The 17213-nt window shown below is 38.9% G+C and overlaps 2 protein-coding genes across 2 annotated transcripts in view; one reads left to right on the top strand and one right to left on the bottom strand.

Moving 5' to 3' along the window:
• The window catches only part of ptk2bb (protein tyrosine kinase 2 beta, b), a 33704-nt gene extending 30465 nt beyond the window's left edge, over positions 1-3239 (top strand). Inside the window, exons 29-31 of the mRNA XM_079831050.1 lie at positions 31-165; positions 2159-2239; positions 2409-3239. Coding sequence (XP_079687176.1) covers positions 31-165; positions 2159-2239; positions 2409-2645 — 453 coding nt within the window. The 3' untranslated portion in view covers positions 2646-3239. The remainder of the gene's footprint in view (positions 1-30; positions 166-2158; positions 2240-2408) is intronic.
• A 2269-nt stretch (positions 3240-5508) lies between these two features.
• Positions 5509-15006, bottom strand: chrna2b (cholinergic receptor, nicotinic, alpha 2b (neuronal); the record flags this gene model as incomplete). The annotated part of the gene is made up of 5 exons (XM_079830541.1): positions 14938-15006; positions 12928-12972; positions 12702-12811; positions 7854-9003; positions 5509-5634 (listed from the first exon to the last, which is right to left on the bottom strand). Exons 2-5 carry the CDS (start codon positions 12955-12957, stop codon positions 5509-5511), a joined length of 1416 nt encoding a protein of 471 aa, XP_079686667.1. The 5' UTR covers positions 12958-12972; positions 14938-15006.
• Between the last annotated feature and the right edge of the window lie 2207 nt (positions 15007-17213).

Genomic DNA, 17213 nt, shown 5'->3' with positions numbered 1-17213 from the left:
TGTGTCGTCTGTCTGTCTTCTCGCTTGCAGCCTACACCTACAGCAGAGCTGGACCGCTCAGAGGATAGTGTGTACCAGTGTGTCATGGACGTGGTGAAAGTGGTGGTGCAGCTGAAAAATGACATTAACACACTGCCATCTACTGAATACATCTCTCCTGTCAAGGTGAGATTAGACCTGGATGGTATGAGGATATATCACAGTGACAATATAAAGTGTCTATATAGAGATTTTTCTACTTAAGTACTACTTAAATTCAGTGACACTTGTGATAAAGAAACATGTATGAATGTTTATCAGTGTTAATAAAACAACAAAAGACAGAGAAAATCCCTTTCTGCTCTTATAAATCATTCAAATTTCCATCCATTTGGATTTCACAGTTTTAACATAAACTTAAAGGCACAATATGTAAGACTTTTGGAGTAAAATATCTACTAGAACAATGTTATATTTTTTGTTGACGTGTCCTTACATTATCCCAAATGTTTCCAAGAATGTTTAAATCCAGAGAAATAAGCAATTTTAACCAGGACATGGAGCGTGTCCATGTGTCGCCTATCAGTGACATCATACCCGTGTTACCCTCGATTTCCAGTTTTATTTTGTAGAAACCATGGAAACGCCAAAGACACTTTAATATATTGTGTTTTATTAGACAGGTGAGCAACTCTTTGGATACATTCATCGACTGAAAACTATTCATTGTTATACAGCTCAACACAGTTAGTCTTATTGTTTAAATCTCGTTTTCTTGATTTACCACGAGTACCATGTTTTACCATGCCTAATATCGATCTAGCTTACTTCAGTGTGCAAGAAGTGTCTCATAGTAGCCGCCGAGCGAACGCACAGAGTAGCATTATAACATAACTTTCAACACACTCAAATGTATCTAATATGATAAAAACAGGACTGCGTTACCCTGCAAAAGATCTGCAGAATCAGGGCATCATCAAACTACACCTTTTTTTTTAATAAGTGACCTCTAGTGGCGAAAAATTACATATTATGGCTTTAATGTGATGCATGTTTGTCAGTTATATATAAATGAAACGGGTAAGATTTCTTGGCATAGGTTATTATTAACTATTAGCATCTATTTTATTTTATTAAATTGCATTTATTCAAATCATCTTAAATCTATTAATTGTCAAAACAATACAATTTATTCATTTAAAAAGTATGAAGATGGTTCAAATATGGCTAGCTGAGGAACAAGCAATATTCAATTAGTCAAAACGTATGAAATTGAAACAAACTGGATTTATTAATAAATATATATATATACCTGGTTATTGTTCATTTAAAAAACATTGTTTATTACTGCTATTACAGAAATCCTACCTGTTTCATTTATCTATATGACTTACAAATATGCATCACATTAAGTTTAACAGTTTATTTATGGTAAAACTGTGTAATCCAAACGTATGAGATTTTATATGAGCAATTCAAATACATAAATCTTAAATTTAGTTTTAAAACTAAAATGTTATTTAAAATAATGTTTTATTTATATATTTTATTATCCAATTTCTGTAGTATTTGTTACATGGTAAATGTTCCTATTTTTAATAGTTTTGTCAAAATCGATTAATTGCGATTAATCACATCCAAAATAACAGAAGTTTGTGTTTACATAATATATGTGTATGTACTGTGTACAATTATTATGTATATATAAATACACCCACATGGATGTATATATTTAAGATTTTTTTTTATATTTATATATAAAATATATAGTAATATAAAATGATATATAAAATATTTATATATAATATAAATTATATAATATATACAGTATATACAAATATTTCTTAAATATATCCATGTGTGTTTATTCAAATATACATAATTATTATACACAGTAAACACACATATATTATGTAAATACAAACTTTTATTTGGGATGTGATTAATCGCAATTAATCGTTTGACAGCACTAATTTTTAATAACAAAATAAAATAAAAATAACTATATCATAAATAGTGAAATACAATTTCTCATTGTGAAATATGATTGTGGGTATATCGCCCACCCCCAGTGACAATCTGAAAAAAAAAGCAACAACAAAAGCCTAGACTTAAAACTGATTAACATTTTTGGATTCACATACTGTTATTTTAACGTTTTTTGTTTGTTCATTTGCAGACTGTCGGACTCTCGTTAAGAAATCTGATCAACAGTGTGGATGATATACTTCCAACTCTGCATGATTCGTGTAGAACAGAGGTATCAGACCTGATTTCATGAGCTTAACAATATAAAGGTCCATATACGTTTCTGCATTTTCCAAGTGAAATGCCCCCTTAGTGTTGCTAAACGTGAGTTTAATCTTCTCCAATACAGATTAGATGTTAAGAGCACAAAGATTAACTAATTTCTTTGTCTCTGCTCTCAGATCGAAGGCACACAGAAGTTGTTGAATAAGGACTTGGCTGAGCTCATCAGTAAGATGCGTCTGGCCCAGCAGAACGCCATCACCTCTCTGAAGGAAGAGTGCAAGAAACAGATGCTGACAGCGGCCCACAGTTTGGCCATGGATGCCAAGAACCTGTTAGATGCTGTAGATCAGGCACGGGTGCGCTCGAACCTGGCCAGACCCAAACCTGAGGACGCAGACTCACCGACTGACTAGAGGAGCAGCTTGGGACATGCCGACTCGCAGCTTGAGTGATAATAATAATACTAATAATAATTTGTTACATTTATACAGCGCTTTTCTGGGTACTCAAAGCGCTTTACATATAGAAGGGGGAATCTCCTCAACCACAACCAATGTGCAGCGTCCACCTGAATGTGCCAGAACGCTCCCCACACACCAGCTTATTGGTGAAGAGGACCAGGACAGATTGAATCATCTGTTTGTATATGATTGAGTTATGATGTAATAACAGGGCAACACAAACACCAATATGGGACATGAAACATCCGTTAGAAATTCAGGCTACAATTTAAGTGCTCCATGTAAACTTTTATGATTTAGAAATCCTAGTATTTTAGTTTGTTTTTAGGTTTTGTTTGGAGTACACATCTTGTATAAATGTTAATAACAAATAGCTTTCTGAACCCTCTACATGACCCAACATTCCTCTTGTCTTTTTAATTACAGTTTTATGTTATTGTAGACCAAAACTATGTAAGAGAATCACATATAAGCAAAGATGCTTTTTATGTTTGCAAACAACATTAAAAGATGTTACTGGTAAATTTTGCCTTCCAAAAACACCACACAAGAGAGCAAATATAACCCTTTATTAGTGTGTGTGTTAAATGTGCTATATGTTGAATTCAGAAACCCTTGGGGGGCTATTTTAACGATCTAAGCACATGGTCTGAAGCACACGGCGCAGGTGCACTTAGGAATACACTTTTGCTAATTTGACGATGGGAAAAATGGTCGGGCGCCCGGCGCATGGTCTAAAAGGGTTGTCCCTATTCTCTTAATGAGTAATGGGTGTGTTTTGGGCATAACGTGCAATAAACCAATCAGAGTCTCATCTCCCATTCCCTTTGAAAGCCAGTTGCGCTTGCACCATGGCAGATTTGCTATTTACATGGCGGAATATAGACACCCTAAACCTGAGGAGTCCGTTTAAATACATGTGTGTATTGCCACGATTGGTTAAATAAGTGTCATGTTTGTGTGCTGCTGCGCGTCCCTGTGTGTGTAATAAGCAGAGTGTACGCGCGTTGTGCACCCGCCTATAGGCACATATTACCAACGCGCCTTTTAAATACTGCGCTATTGACTTCAGACTAGGTTTCAGTTGGTCAATGGCGCAGTCATTTTTAATTGCTTCAAAATAGCAACACGCCAACAATGCGCCTGAACACACCTCGTTTTTAGACCATGGACGCACAAATGGGCGCAAATGCATTTGCTTTTTAAACAGCGTGGCACTGAACGTGAAAATGATAACTGCGTCGGGCTGAAACGAACAAAAAACACTTGCCGCACTGGCACCGGGTGTATGATAGGGCCCTTGTTGTTAGCGGCACCAGTGGCCGTTAAGTGAACTGCAGCCAGCAACTGAATGTGATTCAATGCTTCGATGTATATACTCACGTCGAAGGTGTTTTTCATTCTTAGCTTAGAAGTAAAAAGAAGTTGTAAATACCTTTGCAGCGATATAACCTACTGTTAACGAAGATCCAGATGATCCAGAATATATAAATGCATGCACACTTTCTGCACACTTTCTTTCCTCTTAATAACAAAATGAACACACAACAAAAATGACAGCGATGAGAGAACAGCAGTTAAGAAAGCATCTGGGCATAGCGATGTTGTCATACTCAGATTCTAGTCAGATACTGCTCCGTTGGGCTGTGATTATGGGGCGTGTTTAAATCGAACCAGGAAAGACCTCAATTGGATAGACTTACAACCAATCAGAGCAACTGAGCGACGCATAACGTTAGTTGTCAAATGTCAACAGAACTCAACTGTTTTTCCATGTCTGCGGGTTGAAGCGAAATTGTATGTGATATTTAGACCCAGGAATGTGAATTTTAGCAGGCAAAAACAAAACAAAACATATTTTATCCTCCAATCGCCATTTTTTCCGGAGAACAAGTTCTCCGTTTAGGATTAGAACGAATTCAACCCAAGTGCTCTTTGGTGACATGCATGATTACGTAACTGTTTATCATCTGTCCATCATCGTATAAAGCCCACCCTGACAATTTCATTGGTCCGAACAGCTCCTGTTCGGGCATAGTTGCTCCACAACGGACCAATTCCAGACCGATCTGCCCGACCTCAAATGTTGTGGGCGGGGCTAAGTTCGGCTAGCATCCAGGCTGACGATTAATACATGACAATTCTTACATTTAGCCAGCCCCTTTCAAAAATGTAAATTCTTTCATTATTTAATCACCCTCATACCATTAAAAAAACTGCAGAACACAAAAGAAGAAATAACTTTTACGTTGGTACCCAAACTGTTGCCAAAACTGAAAATATCTTCATGTTCCACTGACCAAACAAAGACATGCAGACAGTTTTGTAAAGATATGAGTTAAATGATAGAATTTTCTTGTAGGTGAACTTCTCTTAATCAAACCAGTCAAAGAGATACAGGCATACCCACAAACCACTTTATATCTTTTTGGTGTGCACTACTTGATATGTAGAGTAACAAGACATGAGAAATACAACCCTCTGTGATTTTATTTGTGTAATTGGTTATAGTGTCACAGAGTGTCTTATCCAGTTGGCACTTTTAATTTGGACAATAATATTCAAGGCTATACAGTACATTCAAATACAAGCGTTATCATATACAAGCTTCTCTCCTCTCAATTTCTGTCCTGAAAAAAACAACAACAACAGGCGTTTGATGCCACATTCCTGATGTCAAACATGCATCTTCTTACCCCATGCAGGGGATATATCCCTGTTGGAGGGGCGTTGTGTCCCCATGCTGGTTCTTCCTATGGAAGCCCATAAGTTAGGAGTCCTTATTGTTCATAAAATGTACTCACTGGCGTGTAATCTAGATCATGCCTGCGAGCCAGGGTGGGAGAAAGAGCCCGATTGTGCCCAGCAAACACACTATGATGAACATCCATAGGAAGATTCTGTCTATTACCATAGCAACATACTTCCAGTCCTCTTTTACCTGTGTGAAGAGAGAAGACAAATGAGTGGATTATTATAGCAGTAACACAACATGTAACTAGAAAAGAAAAGTTTGACTTGACAAATTCTTTCTTGAACATTTGAAATAGGTAATGGGTCTGTGCCAAGTTTGATAGATCTACTGTAGCATGAAAGCTATAGGAAAAAAATAAATCAACAAATATTTAATAAGCAACACCTAATGTTAACTCGCTAGCTGGCCAGCAATACAGTCATGTAACTCAAGTGTTACAACAGCGGATTCACAAACCTGTAACACTTGTCCGCGTTTCGTCTGACGCTAAATCTCTCTCTGGCCGGTGAGGTTTAGTGTTCCTTTTAAAAAATGTCGTTATGTCCATGTTAGCCGGTTAACTACGACGCCGGTGAAATACAAAAGCCCGCCAATCCCTGAGGACAACGACGAAGAAGAAGATGTATATTCATCTTCGTTGGTTTTTATTGGCATTTGGCATTGATTGGCAAAAAAGCTGAGTGATGTGCGATGCATTGCCGACCGCCACCACACACGGTAATAGAGCTTTTGTTTCATTTTTTGCCGCTCCAGGGAGGAAATGAAACAACGTTTAAGTATTATTATTATTTTTTTTTAAACTAAAAGATTCGGGGCTTTTGACAAAACATTCGGGGCTTAAGCCCAATTAGCCACCCCCCCCCCCCGCTCCGCCCCTGGTCTGAGGTCAACTTATGACGTTCACATGGTTTTTACATTCAGAAACATCATAATGAATAAGTAATAGGCTACTTTCTGCCTTGGTTTTGAGGCTCTCTGAAAAACGATCGGGTTTGATGGGCATGCCGCACTGAAGACTTGGAAGTAAGCGCCCACGGCTAGGATTGGATAAGATTTGCATATTTAATGAGCTTCTGCTCCCCTGTCAGTGACAGCGTGTGACAAACGGCAACCGGAATGAATCACCCAGCCCACAGCCAGGGCTCGCAAAATGTCTTTATCAAACAAACACAATGATTCAGCTCTCATCCACCCGCGATTGATTGGAATGTTATTTCTGTATCATCCTCATTCTGTATCTCGATCATCAGTGAATATAACCGCGAACCGTACACACACACACACACACGAGCGCGCGCGAGCCCGTCTGAAAAGCACATGGCCCCGGGACTTTGGGCTTTGCAAGCTGGCGTTACAAGTCGGAGTCTGATCACGAATGAACCAATAACACCTTCTCCAGCCTGTGACCGCGTGCTAAGGTATGTCATCAATAGATATCAAACACTCTGTAACAATGCAATACTAACACATATAAAATAAAAACATGTTTTACTCACACAAGTGTGTTGCACCGTTCCTGTCAGATCCAATATAGAAGGCACAGCATTGTGTTTTAATCTCAATATGTCTGCAAATCCAGTCTCGACCTCTATCTTGTTTACAATCGATTCCGCATCGTTTAGCTTCACGAGTGCTGCGTCCTACTACGTCAGTGGTCGACATATTCTGAAATCTCTCGTTTTCTGGGCCTGGTGTCTATAAAAGCTTTTCTTTGACTAACAAGAACGTTTTCAGCTCTGAAACTTGCAGGATATTCTTATATCACGATTAACTTTTATATACCAAAGGCTCAAAGGAAAGTTGATTTCTCAATTCATCACCCCTTTAATATAATGCCATAGATCTAAATATAATGCCACGATCTTAATACAAGGCCATAGATCTTAATATAATGCCATAGATCTAAATGTAATGCAACACTTTGTAATTGTAAAAACGAGCTAAAGGAGAGAGTAATACTATTTCAAATGCAAAGACGTTAGCCAATCACAGCAGTGGGCGTTTACACTGAACTCTCACAGCGGACACGCCCCTTAAAACAGAGCGTTCAGATCAGAAGGCTAAAATAAGGGTAGGAAAAACGCCTTTTATTTATAAATTATGACAATTTTTGATGTAAAAAGCATTCTAACATTATAAGTGCACCTCAGTAAACATCATAAAACAATAAAAAAATGTAGTTCATGACCCCTTTAAACACTTTGTTTGGCAGTTTTACATTGTGACCTCATGCTGAGGACAGGTTAAATTACATGTGTTTCCAAGTATAAAGTGTGCTTTTAAAGTAATGCTAAATAAATTATTTAAAAGATTAAGCAATAAATGTCCTGAGTATACAAATTTCCCTTAGATGTAACTTTTTAAGTATTTTTATTGTGTTGATATTCTTACTTAAAGAAACTTACACTAAAGTCAGCATCTTCTGCTCTCAGGTGGTCTGCTATGTAGAGGACCCCCTCCAGAGCTTGCAGGACACTGGGGGAGAGAGGAAACCCTGGCTTGTCTGGTATCAGGTTGTCAGGCCGCTTCGTGACATTAGCTCTTCCACTGGGCTGCCTGGAAGCCATTCCCATCTCCAGTCTTGGGGAGGGACCGAATTTCTGTAGAGGAGGTGGAGTTGAGCCAAGAGGGCAGGGCGAAGCAGTTTGGAGTGAAAGCGAGATCGCAGAGGACAGTGTTCCCAGTTCTAAATCCTTATAACAGAAGCGTCTGCGGGGCTCCTCCCCGGACTGCTCCCCTCTGAACCAGCTAGTAGATGTACTGAGGGTTGTGTTTACCGGTCCAAGCACCCGTGATGTCATTCCTTGGCCCTGCCGCTGGAGGAGGAGCTTCTGCCTGCGACGGCTGTCCGGTGCAGGTCTGCGCATAAACAGCCACCGTGGGATCAAATCCAAGAAGACAGAGTGAACCCAATGGGGCATCTTATGAGTGCTGGGCGAGCGGTGGTGGACGTTAAGCACGAAGACGGTGATAACGATGGACAGGGTGACGAAGATCATAGTGAAGAGCAGATATTCGCCAATGAGCGGGATCACGAGCGAGGTGGACGGGATGATTTCTGTGATGAGCAGCAGGAAGACAGTGAGCGAGAGGAGGACTGAGATACACAGTGTGATCTTCTCGCCGCAGTCTGACGGGAGGTAGAAAACCAGCACGGTTAGGCAGGAGATGAGCAGGCAGGGGATGATGAGGTTGATGGTGTAGAAGAGCGGAAGACGGCGAATGATGAAGAAGTAGGTGATGTCTGGGTAGATCTCATGGCAGCAGTCATACTTCTTGGTGTTGTAGGTGCCCACAGCATTGATGATGGCCCACTCCCCGCTCTCCCAGTAATCTTTCAAGTCCACCGTGTTCTCGATGCGCTCCAGGTCGATCTTGGCTTTGTCGTAAGTCCACGAGCCGAATTTCATCTTGCAGTTCTGCTGGTCAAAGGGGAAGAAGGTGACATCGATGCTGCATGAGCTCTTGTAGATGGCAGGTGGAACCCAGCGCACTTTACCTGTGTGGAAGAGGTGGGCTTTGGTCATGTGGGTCACCGCAAATTCCCCGTCTGCACTGAAGAGGACAACAACATTTATTACAGCAGTTGCCAGGAAAAGCAGTAAAATGGTTTCATTCTAGAGATGCACCGATGTATCGGCCAATAATCGGTATCGGCCGTTAAAAGCTATTATCATCACTATTGGCCATCGGTACTATGTGATGTTCACCCAAAATAGTACTGTGCACGACTTTCCAGTTCCCTCTGGATTTTGTCCTCCACATATAAGCTAAATAAAGCTTGAACCTCGCCATCGGTCCATCTGTATTTTTTAAACTCCATTGTTGATTCGAATAGCAAACAACTCCTACTGCACACAACGCAACAGACTTTTAAAAATGGTGGTTGAAATAAAATGCAGCGTAGAGTCAGCCATTCAAAATGCTGCGTGAACTAAATTATATTAAGCCCCGATCAGACAGAACTGCACTGACTTTTTTTGGCTGATGTTTTTTCATTTAGAAAAGCAGTTTTTTTTTATGTTGCTAGGCAACCCCCGAATCAGCTGTCCTGTCAGTGTAATCAAGGTACCCATCCGTCACCACAACAGAGGGCCCGCCTCTCCATTCATTCGATTGGACAATGGAAAAAAACACAAATGACGTTGGACGCTTTTCTGCTCGGAGTTGATTTTTCTTCATCTTCATGCGCTTAGATCACTACTACAAAAACGTGAGTCGGCTAAAGCGCGAAGCACATAAACAGCGTGCAAACTGCTCACTGCCAATAGAAAACAGTTTTAAAAAGGCGCCTCTCACTTAAAGTTCTACATAATTAAGGGCGTGGCCACTTGAGTGGCAGGTGGATTGCCACTATGGTCGAGCTAGGCGGGCGTGGTTTCAGCAACCAGGCACCTCAGCTCCATCCAGGTCCCGCCTCTTTGCCCATTTTCAGTTATCCGAGAGTGACGCGACGGTCGGCTCAGCCCACTTTAGGCTTAAAAAAATGCTCTTCAGAAACCTATGGGTGACATCACAGACACTACGTCCATATTTTTTTTTACAGTCTATGGTCGAAACACAACAAGTACCACCCCAAAGTCCCTAGTTCCTGGGGTAATTTGTATCGCCTCCCATCCAATAATCACAAAGAGCTTTGTGCTTTGTTACTTCTGATAAGAAACAAAGTCTCAGTTTTTCAAATTCTGTCCATTTTATCACAAAATTCGGAAGTTTTGACGCTTTTAAATGTGACGAAACAGAGTTCAAGCACCTCAGTTCAAGCGGCAGCGCGAGTCTTTTCTTCCACATTAATACAAGTTATATCTCGAAAAACACGCATGGCATGAAAATCGAAAGATACAGTACAACTTACCGGTATGTATCATCTCTCATGTAATCACTTAATGGGCCCTATTTTAACGATCTGAAACGCAAGTGTCAAAGCGCGAAGCGCGTAACTTTGTGGGCGGGTCTCGGCGCTGTTGCTATTTTCCCGGCGGGATAAATGGCTCTTGCGCCCGGCGCAAATCTAAAATGGGTTGGTCTGAAGTAGCTTCATTATTCATAGGTGTGGTTTGGGCGTAACGTGAATAAACCAATCAGAGCGTCATCCAACGTTCCCTGTAAAAGCAGGTGCGCAAGTTCCATTATGGATTGCTATTATTATGGCGTATTTACCAGGCGCACGCCAGGAGCGGTTCACAGCCGAGGAGACTGATGTTCTTGTAAGAGCAGTGAAAGACAGAGAAGTGAAGTTGTAATGTTGTACATTATGGTAAAGGTGATTTCACAGTCTTTTTTTTTTTCAGTCTTTAAGTTTTTTCAGTTTTTCAGTCGATTTTTTTTCCTGGTTCTTGACGGACAAACCAATTTGTCAGATGTCCTTATATACATATATGTCTTGCCACTATTGGGCAAACAGGTCTTATCCTTAATTATTACAATTAGCCTGAATCATTTGTAAGCTAGATTTATGCCTATTTTTTCACATCTTCGTGGCACACCACAATGATTTCCGTCATCTCATGTGTTAATATTTTTTTAGTGTAACAATTTATGATTGGCAAAAATAACTGTTGCATCTGTGTAGATTACATGAGCAAAGTGTATGCGCGTTGTGCACGCTATACATTATGGTCAAGCATGCGCCCTTAAAATAGCATAATGAACAACGCGCAACGCGCCACTGACTTTAGACTAGGTTTTTTCTGGTCAGTGGCGCAATTGTTTAATGGAACAGCAAAATAGCACCAGGGTTTGTTTGCGCCGGAACACGCCTCCTTTTTTGCGCTGAACCGCCCAGGGAGCGCAAGTTCATTCACTAGTTTAGCGACGTGCTTCTGTGGAGGGAAAAGCGCGCTTTGCGCGGGTGCAAAATAGGAATGACACATGCGTCGGTGTACAAAGTCAATTGCGCTGGGTGCAAGATAGGGCCCAATATGTGTTTCAACCACGGAAAGATGGCAGTAAAACAACTAGTGAACAATATGTCACATAACATCACATTTACCTCAAGAATGTTTTCCAATGTTCACAGTTCCTAGTTAGCTATAAAAAACACTAGAGAGGAGCTTATTTACTGTTAATTATAGGTTTGAATAAATTTGCCATGAAGACAAGTGCTTATGAAATCTACCTTATGTGCAGTGAGTTTTATACAAGATTTCAGTTTTTATTTATTATTATATCTGAACATAAATATCAGCTGAACATAAGAGCTTTGTTATTAATTGTAACCTCGAATATGTACCAAATGAGATGGTTCCCTGTACTGTTTACAGCATTATTTGGGAGAGATTTTTTTTCCTTTTGAAAAATCAAATTATCTCTATCGGCATCGGCCGATATCATTATGAATAATCGGATTCGGTATCGGCAGAGAAATTTAGTATCGGTGCATCTCTATCACGCATCATACAATTCAGCAAGATTAATTTGGCACATTGTAATATTTGATTTGAAGAAATTCAAACTTTCATGCTTGCAGTTAAGTATGACTGTAACAATGGATAAGATGTTTTATTACTATTTTTATTATTATTTTCCAAACTGTTTTAACATGTTCACAGTTTGGTTGTAGGACTTTTTAGAATTTTAACTGATTAATGAAGCATTATAAAAATAAACCAAAACAATATAAGTTAATTCATTAATTAATAAATGTCATATTATGTATAGGCTAACTACAGGTGGTGTACAAGATGAAGGGAACAAGATGCATTTTAGCCTCATTTTCAGTAAAAATAGCTGACATTTTTAATACGTTTTCCACCACTTTGGTTATTTTGTTCTCTTATATCACATGGACCTATATAAAAGATAACTAACTGGATTAATAATGCTTTAAATAAAGAAATAATTTGAAAAACAATATAGTCAAGCAATATTCATATTATTTTGTAAGCTGTTATGTCATAAATGATGCCTTTCACATGTCACAGTTCCTTGACTATTTGAAATCTTTTTCAGACAGGACAGATTTGTTACCATATTTTAATAACGATAAAGCAGTAAACAGTGTATGAACTGCCTCTGTGCATTACCACACTCAAACAGTAGGTGGTAGTCTAAAGAAGCGTGTGAGTTCATTTCAGTTTAACTCCAATGGCATTGCATTACATACACCTTATAGATCATGTCACTGCTTGTACGCTTCTGAGAACCGACTCTGCATTTAAAACAGTCTACACAGCATTACACAGTAAACATTTTTCGCTCTGCATTGATTTCTTCGCATCAGCGTGGTTAAGCTTAGATAAATTGTTACTCACTTGTTGTACAAGACTATATCCGGGACCCAGATAAGTTCAGACGGAACCCTGATAGAAGTCACATTGTCGAAGTCTGAAGGCTTCCAGCGTAGTTTGTAGTCATTCCACTCCTGAGAGAGAGGCCACGGATATTTAACAATCATTTCATTAATGAACCAACTTTCTCTTATTTATGGTGCCATTTCTTTTTCTCCGTTCCTCGTATTAACGTTCCTGCTGCACATACCTGCTTTAGCCAGACATTTGTTGTCATCATCTGATTCTTCTCGTCCTGTGGAGGAGAGAAAGAAGGAAGGACAGTGGGAATTAGATGAGTCAGGATTCTGGGTATGCTCCAGCAGAAAGCTTTTGGTTCAGAGGTCACAAACACCTTATTTTAATCTTCTGATGGACTTGGAGCCTTCAAGGACCATGTACCCTACTTCATCAAGATTCTAAGGTTTCAGGGCCCTTAATATTGCAATTTACTGTAGGAGGCTGTGTTATTGCCTCTATTAAATGAATATTTCACTGCATCTGTAAGCAAAACAAAAAACAACTGGCATTTCGATATTTATTGTTATTCTAAGTACACTAAGCTTTAGATGCCTTGGGACAAAATAGACTGTTGTTCTTCAATATGGATCAAGGATGCACTTTAAGTGTATGCTACAACTGGTTCATTTTTTTAAAGGTTTGAAATGAATGGAAGTCTGAAGTTGTGTAAGCTAATAGAGATATTTGTCTTTGAACTCTTCTCAGAGTTTTTTCTCAAAGTAGTAGTTGTATAATAGAAATAGCATAAAAACGGTAGTTTACTACAGTGCCTTTCAAAAGTTTGAGGTCAGTAAGATTAAAAAAAATATATATAATAATACTTTTATTCAGCAAGGATTCGTTAAATTGATCAAAAGTGACGGTAAAGACATTCATAATGTTATAAAAGAATTCTATTTCAAATAAATGCTGTTCTTTTGGACGTTATAGTCAAAGAATCCTTAAACAATGTATCAGTTTCCACTAAAATATTAATGTTTTCAACACTGATATTAAGAAATGCTTCTTGAGAGCATTTTAGAATGATTTCCGAAGGATCATGTGACAATGAAGACTGGAGTAATACTGTTGAAAATTCAGCTTTGGCATCAGGAATAAATTACATTTTAAAATATATAATAAAATAAAAAGTTATTTTCAATTGTACATAATTTATTTATTTATTTGATTAAGAATACAGTACAAACAATAATATTGTGAAATATTATTGTTTGTACTGTATTCTTAATCAAATAAATGCAACTTTGGTGAGCATAAGAGACTTCTTTCATAAAGACACATGAGCATACACCGATCAGGCATAACATTATGACCACTGATGGGGTGAAGTGAATAACACTGATTATATCTTCATCACGTCACCTGTTAGTGGGTGGGATATATTAGGCAGCAAGTGAACATTTTGTACTCAAAGTTGATGTGTTAGAAGCAGGAAAAATGGGCAAGCGTAAGGATTTGAGCGAGTTTGACAAGGGCCAAATTGTGATGGCTAGACGACTGGGTCAGAGCATTTCCAAAACTGCAGCTCTTGTGGGGTGTTACCGGTCTGCTGTGGTCAAGGCTCATTGATGCACATGGGGAGAGAAGTCTGGCCTGTGTGGTCCGATTAAACAGGCGAGCTACCTTTCATGGAAACGGTATTCCCTGGTGAATGTGGCCTCTTTCAGCAGGATAATGTGCCCTGCCACACAGCAAAAATTGCTCAGGAATGGCTTGGGGAGCACAACAATGAGTTTGAGGTGTTGACTTGGCCTTCAAATTCCCCAGATCTCAATCCAATCGACCATCTGTGGTATGTGCTGAACAAACAAGTCCGATCCATGGAGGCCCCACCTCGCAACTTACAGAACTTAAAGGATCTGCTGCTAACATCTCGGTGCCAGATACCACAGCACACCTTCAGGGGTCTAGTGGAGTCCATGCCTCGACGGGTCAGGGCTGATTTGGCAGCAAAAGGGGGACCAACACAATATTGGAAGGTGGTCATAATAGTATGCCAGATCGGTGTATAAAGTTGTTCATCGTGTTCATTTTAAACTGTACAGTTAGACGGAATTTTCTGGGGTTAACATGTTGAAATCATGATAATTTGGATGCCACTGACCCAAACATACTCTTTAATAGTGTTTTCAAGATATAGCCTGTAGTACCTTACCACATCAATCAGCTGGGCGATAGATAAACCGAACTTGACGATGACAACATCAGAGGTGTTTGGTACAGGCCTTGACCACTTGTTGTAGCCATCAAAGAGCTTTTTGAAGAGTTCATCTTCAGCATGTGAGTGAGTCTTCTCACAACAAGAAACTGCCAATGGAAAAGACATTAAACTTTTAAAAACATTCAAAGCTATTTATATTAGAATTGTCAAATAAAATATAATAATATATAAGATTAGTACGATTTTTGATAATCTATTATGCTACTGTTTGGTGAACAATGACAACAGCAAAACATTTTATATGTTTAGACATGGAATGAGAATTTTGCATAACTCATCTAGCCTGTGTTAATGTGACTCCTGGTTCACACACACACAATCACGAGAAAAGTGGAGACAATTCATATTGTTTTATTGCCCTATATCCACAGCTTGTCATCATAAAATATCCGTCATGCAAACATTTAAACTAAATTCCATCATCTGATCTGTTGTGAACTTCAAACATCCCGAGAGGTTTCACACACTTGGATTTTGAAAGTTTTCTTGTAGATTTGAAAATCAAAATGCAAGTGTGTGAATTCAGCAAGCTAGACTTTAAATATTTAATGAACTAATGGGACAGAGAGTCTATTAATTTATCTAGGGCTCACTGACCGCACTATTTGCATGTTAAATAAGTAAAACTTATAGTAAAGCGCTTTATCAGGGGATTAACTCTCATTCATTTCTTTAATCATATATAATTACACGCACCATCACTTCTTATCCGTCGACTGTCAGTAATGGATTTGCTCAAAAATGTTTCCAGGCGAATTATTCCACATGCATAATCTTAAGCAATATTCCACGAGCAAGAGTGCTGTGCTTCCGAAAATCAAGGTACAGTATCTGCCGAGTGCCGCGGCTAATCCCAGCTGAAAACAGCATGATTTGCCAGTAGGGTTGTTAAAAGTACAGGCACTTCGGTACCAAGTCTGTTTGAAAAAGTTTGAAAATGTGACGATACCAGCATTTCTGCAGTAGGCCTACCGGTAGTAGGGGAGAGTGGGGTAAGATGAGCCATGTTTTAACTTATGTGGTCCTCAAGATATAAGAAAATTAGACAGATGTACAATGCATGAATGCATGAACTTCATCTTTAGAGTCGCTCTGAGAGTAACTTCACGAGTGCTTTACCGTTTCATTAGAGAAAACTATCGTCATATCATACACACACAGAAAAGGTCTTCACGGCAAAGTCATTTCTGGATGTTTCCTATCATTATAAATGATCAGAATGCATCTATGACAAAGGGGTCTTTTGTATAAAAAGAAGTGTTCATGTGGCCCAATTTACCCCAGGTCAGGTAAGTTCTAACAGAATCTGAATCAAACCCATTTAAAATTTTAAAGGTAATTTAATAATCAAATTTCCTTTTATAAATAGTCACATTTCTTTTACTTAAAAATAATTTAACATAAAACCAAAACCAAATGAAGTTGAATTTTCAATAAGTTGTAACATTCCCAAAAACAGTTCTAGCAAGCCTAGCTAGCTCACCAATTGAGGCTAATATTTAGCTAAACGATTTGCATAGTTTTATACATTGCTAAATCACCAATATGGATCATATATATTTTTAGACCTGTACAAATATGCTTTGATGTAACTGAAAAAAAGGATGGCTACTAGTAGCTTTCCCAATGTGAATTTGCCGGTTGATAACAGACCCACTACAGAGCGTCCGGTGAGAGACGTTTAACACAGAAGATCAGGTATACGGGAATAACCCATTTATTGTCACCACAACTCAGTACACTGAATAAATCTTCTTTGCATGTGTGTGTGGTTTTCTACAATTAAAAGATAAAAGAGAAATAAGTACAAAATAACAAATAACTGTAGTCACAATAAATATAAGCACAGTAATCTCCACAAGGAATATTTAACTACAATGATTAATACAGTAAATATGAAGAACAAATGTGCCATTATATAGGGAAAATGCATCGCTACAAATTACTAATATGGTGCAGTTGAAATTAGGGATGCACCGAATCCAGGGTTCGGGTTCGGATTCGGCCGAATATTGGGCTTTTTGACTGGGTTCGGTTTCTGCCGAACCTCAGAATTTTTTTCCACCGAACCCGAACACTAGGCTTGCACTATGCGCGCCCCGCTGGTCGAACGTAATGACGCCGCTGTTGAAAGTGAAAATGGAACTCATGAACAGAAAACGTGGCAGTATACTTTAAGTCAAAAGAAGGCGATTCAAGTTGAGCTACGCGTTCAATTTGCAATCCCGATTTGTCTCGTGATGACAAGGACCCTA

Source organism: Gobio gobio (assembly GCF_949357685.1).
Source record: "Gobio gobio genome assembly, chromosome: 12".
Classification (NCBI taxonomy): Eukaryota; Metazoa; Chordata; class Actinopteri; order Cypriniformes; family Gobionidae; genus Gobio; species Gobio gobio.
The sequence above is the reverse complement of the archived record's forward strand: the minus strand, read 5'-3'. Positions and strand labels throughout refer to the sequence as shown.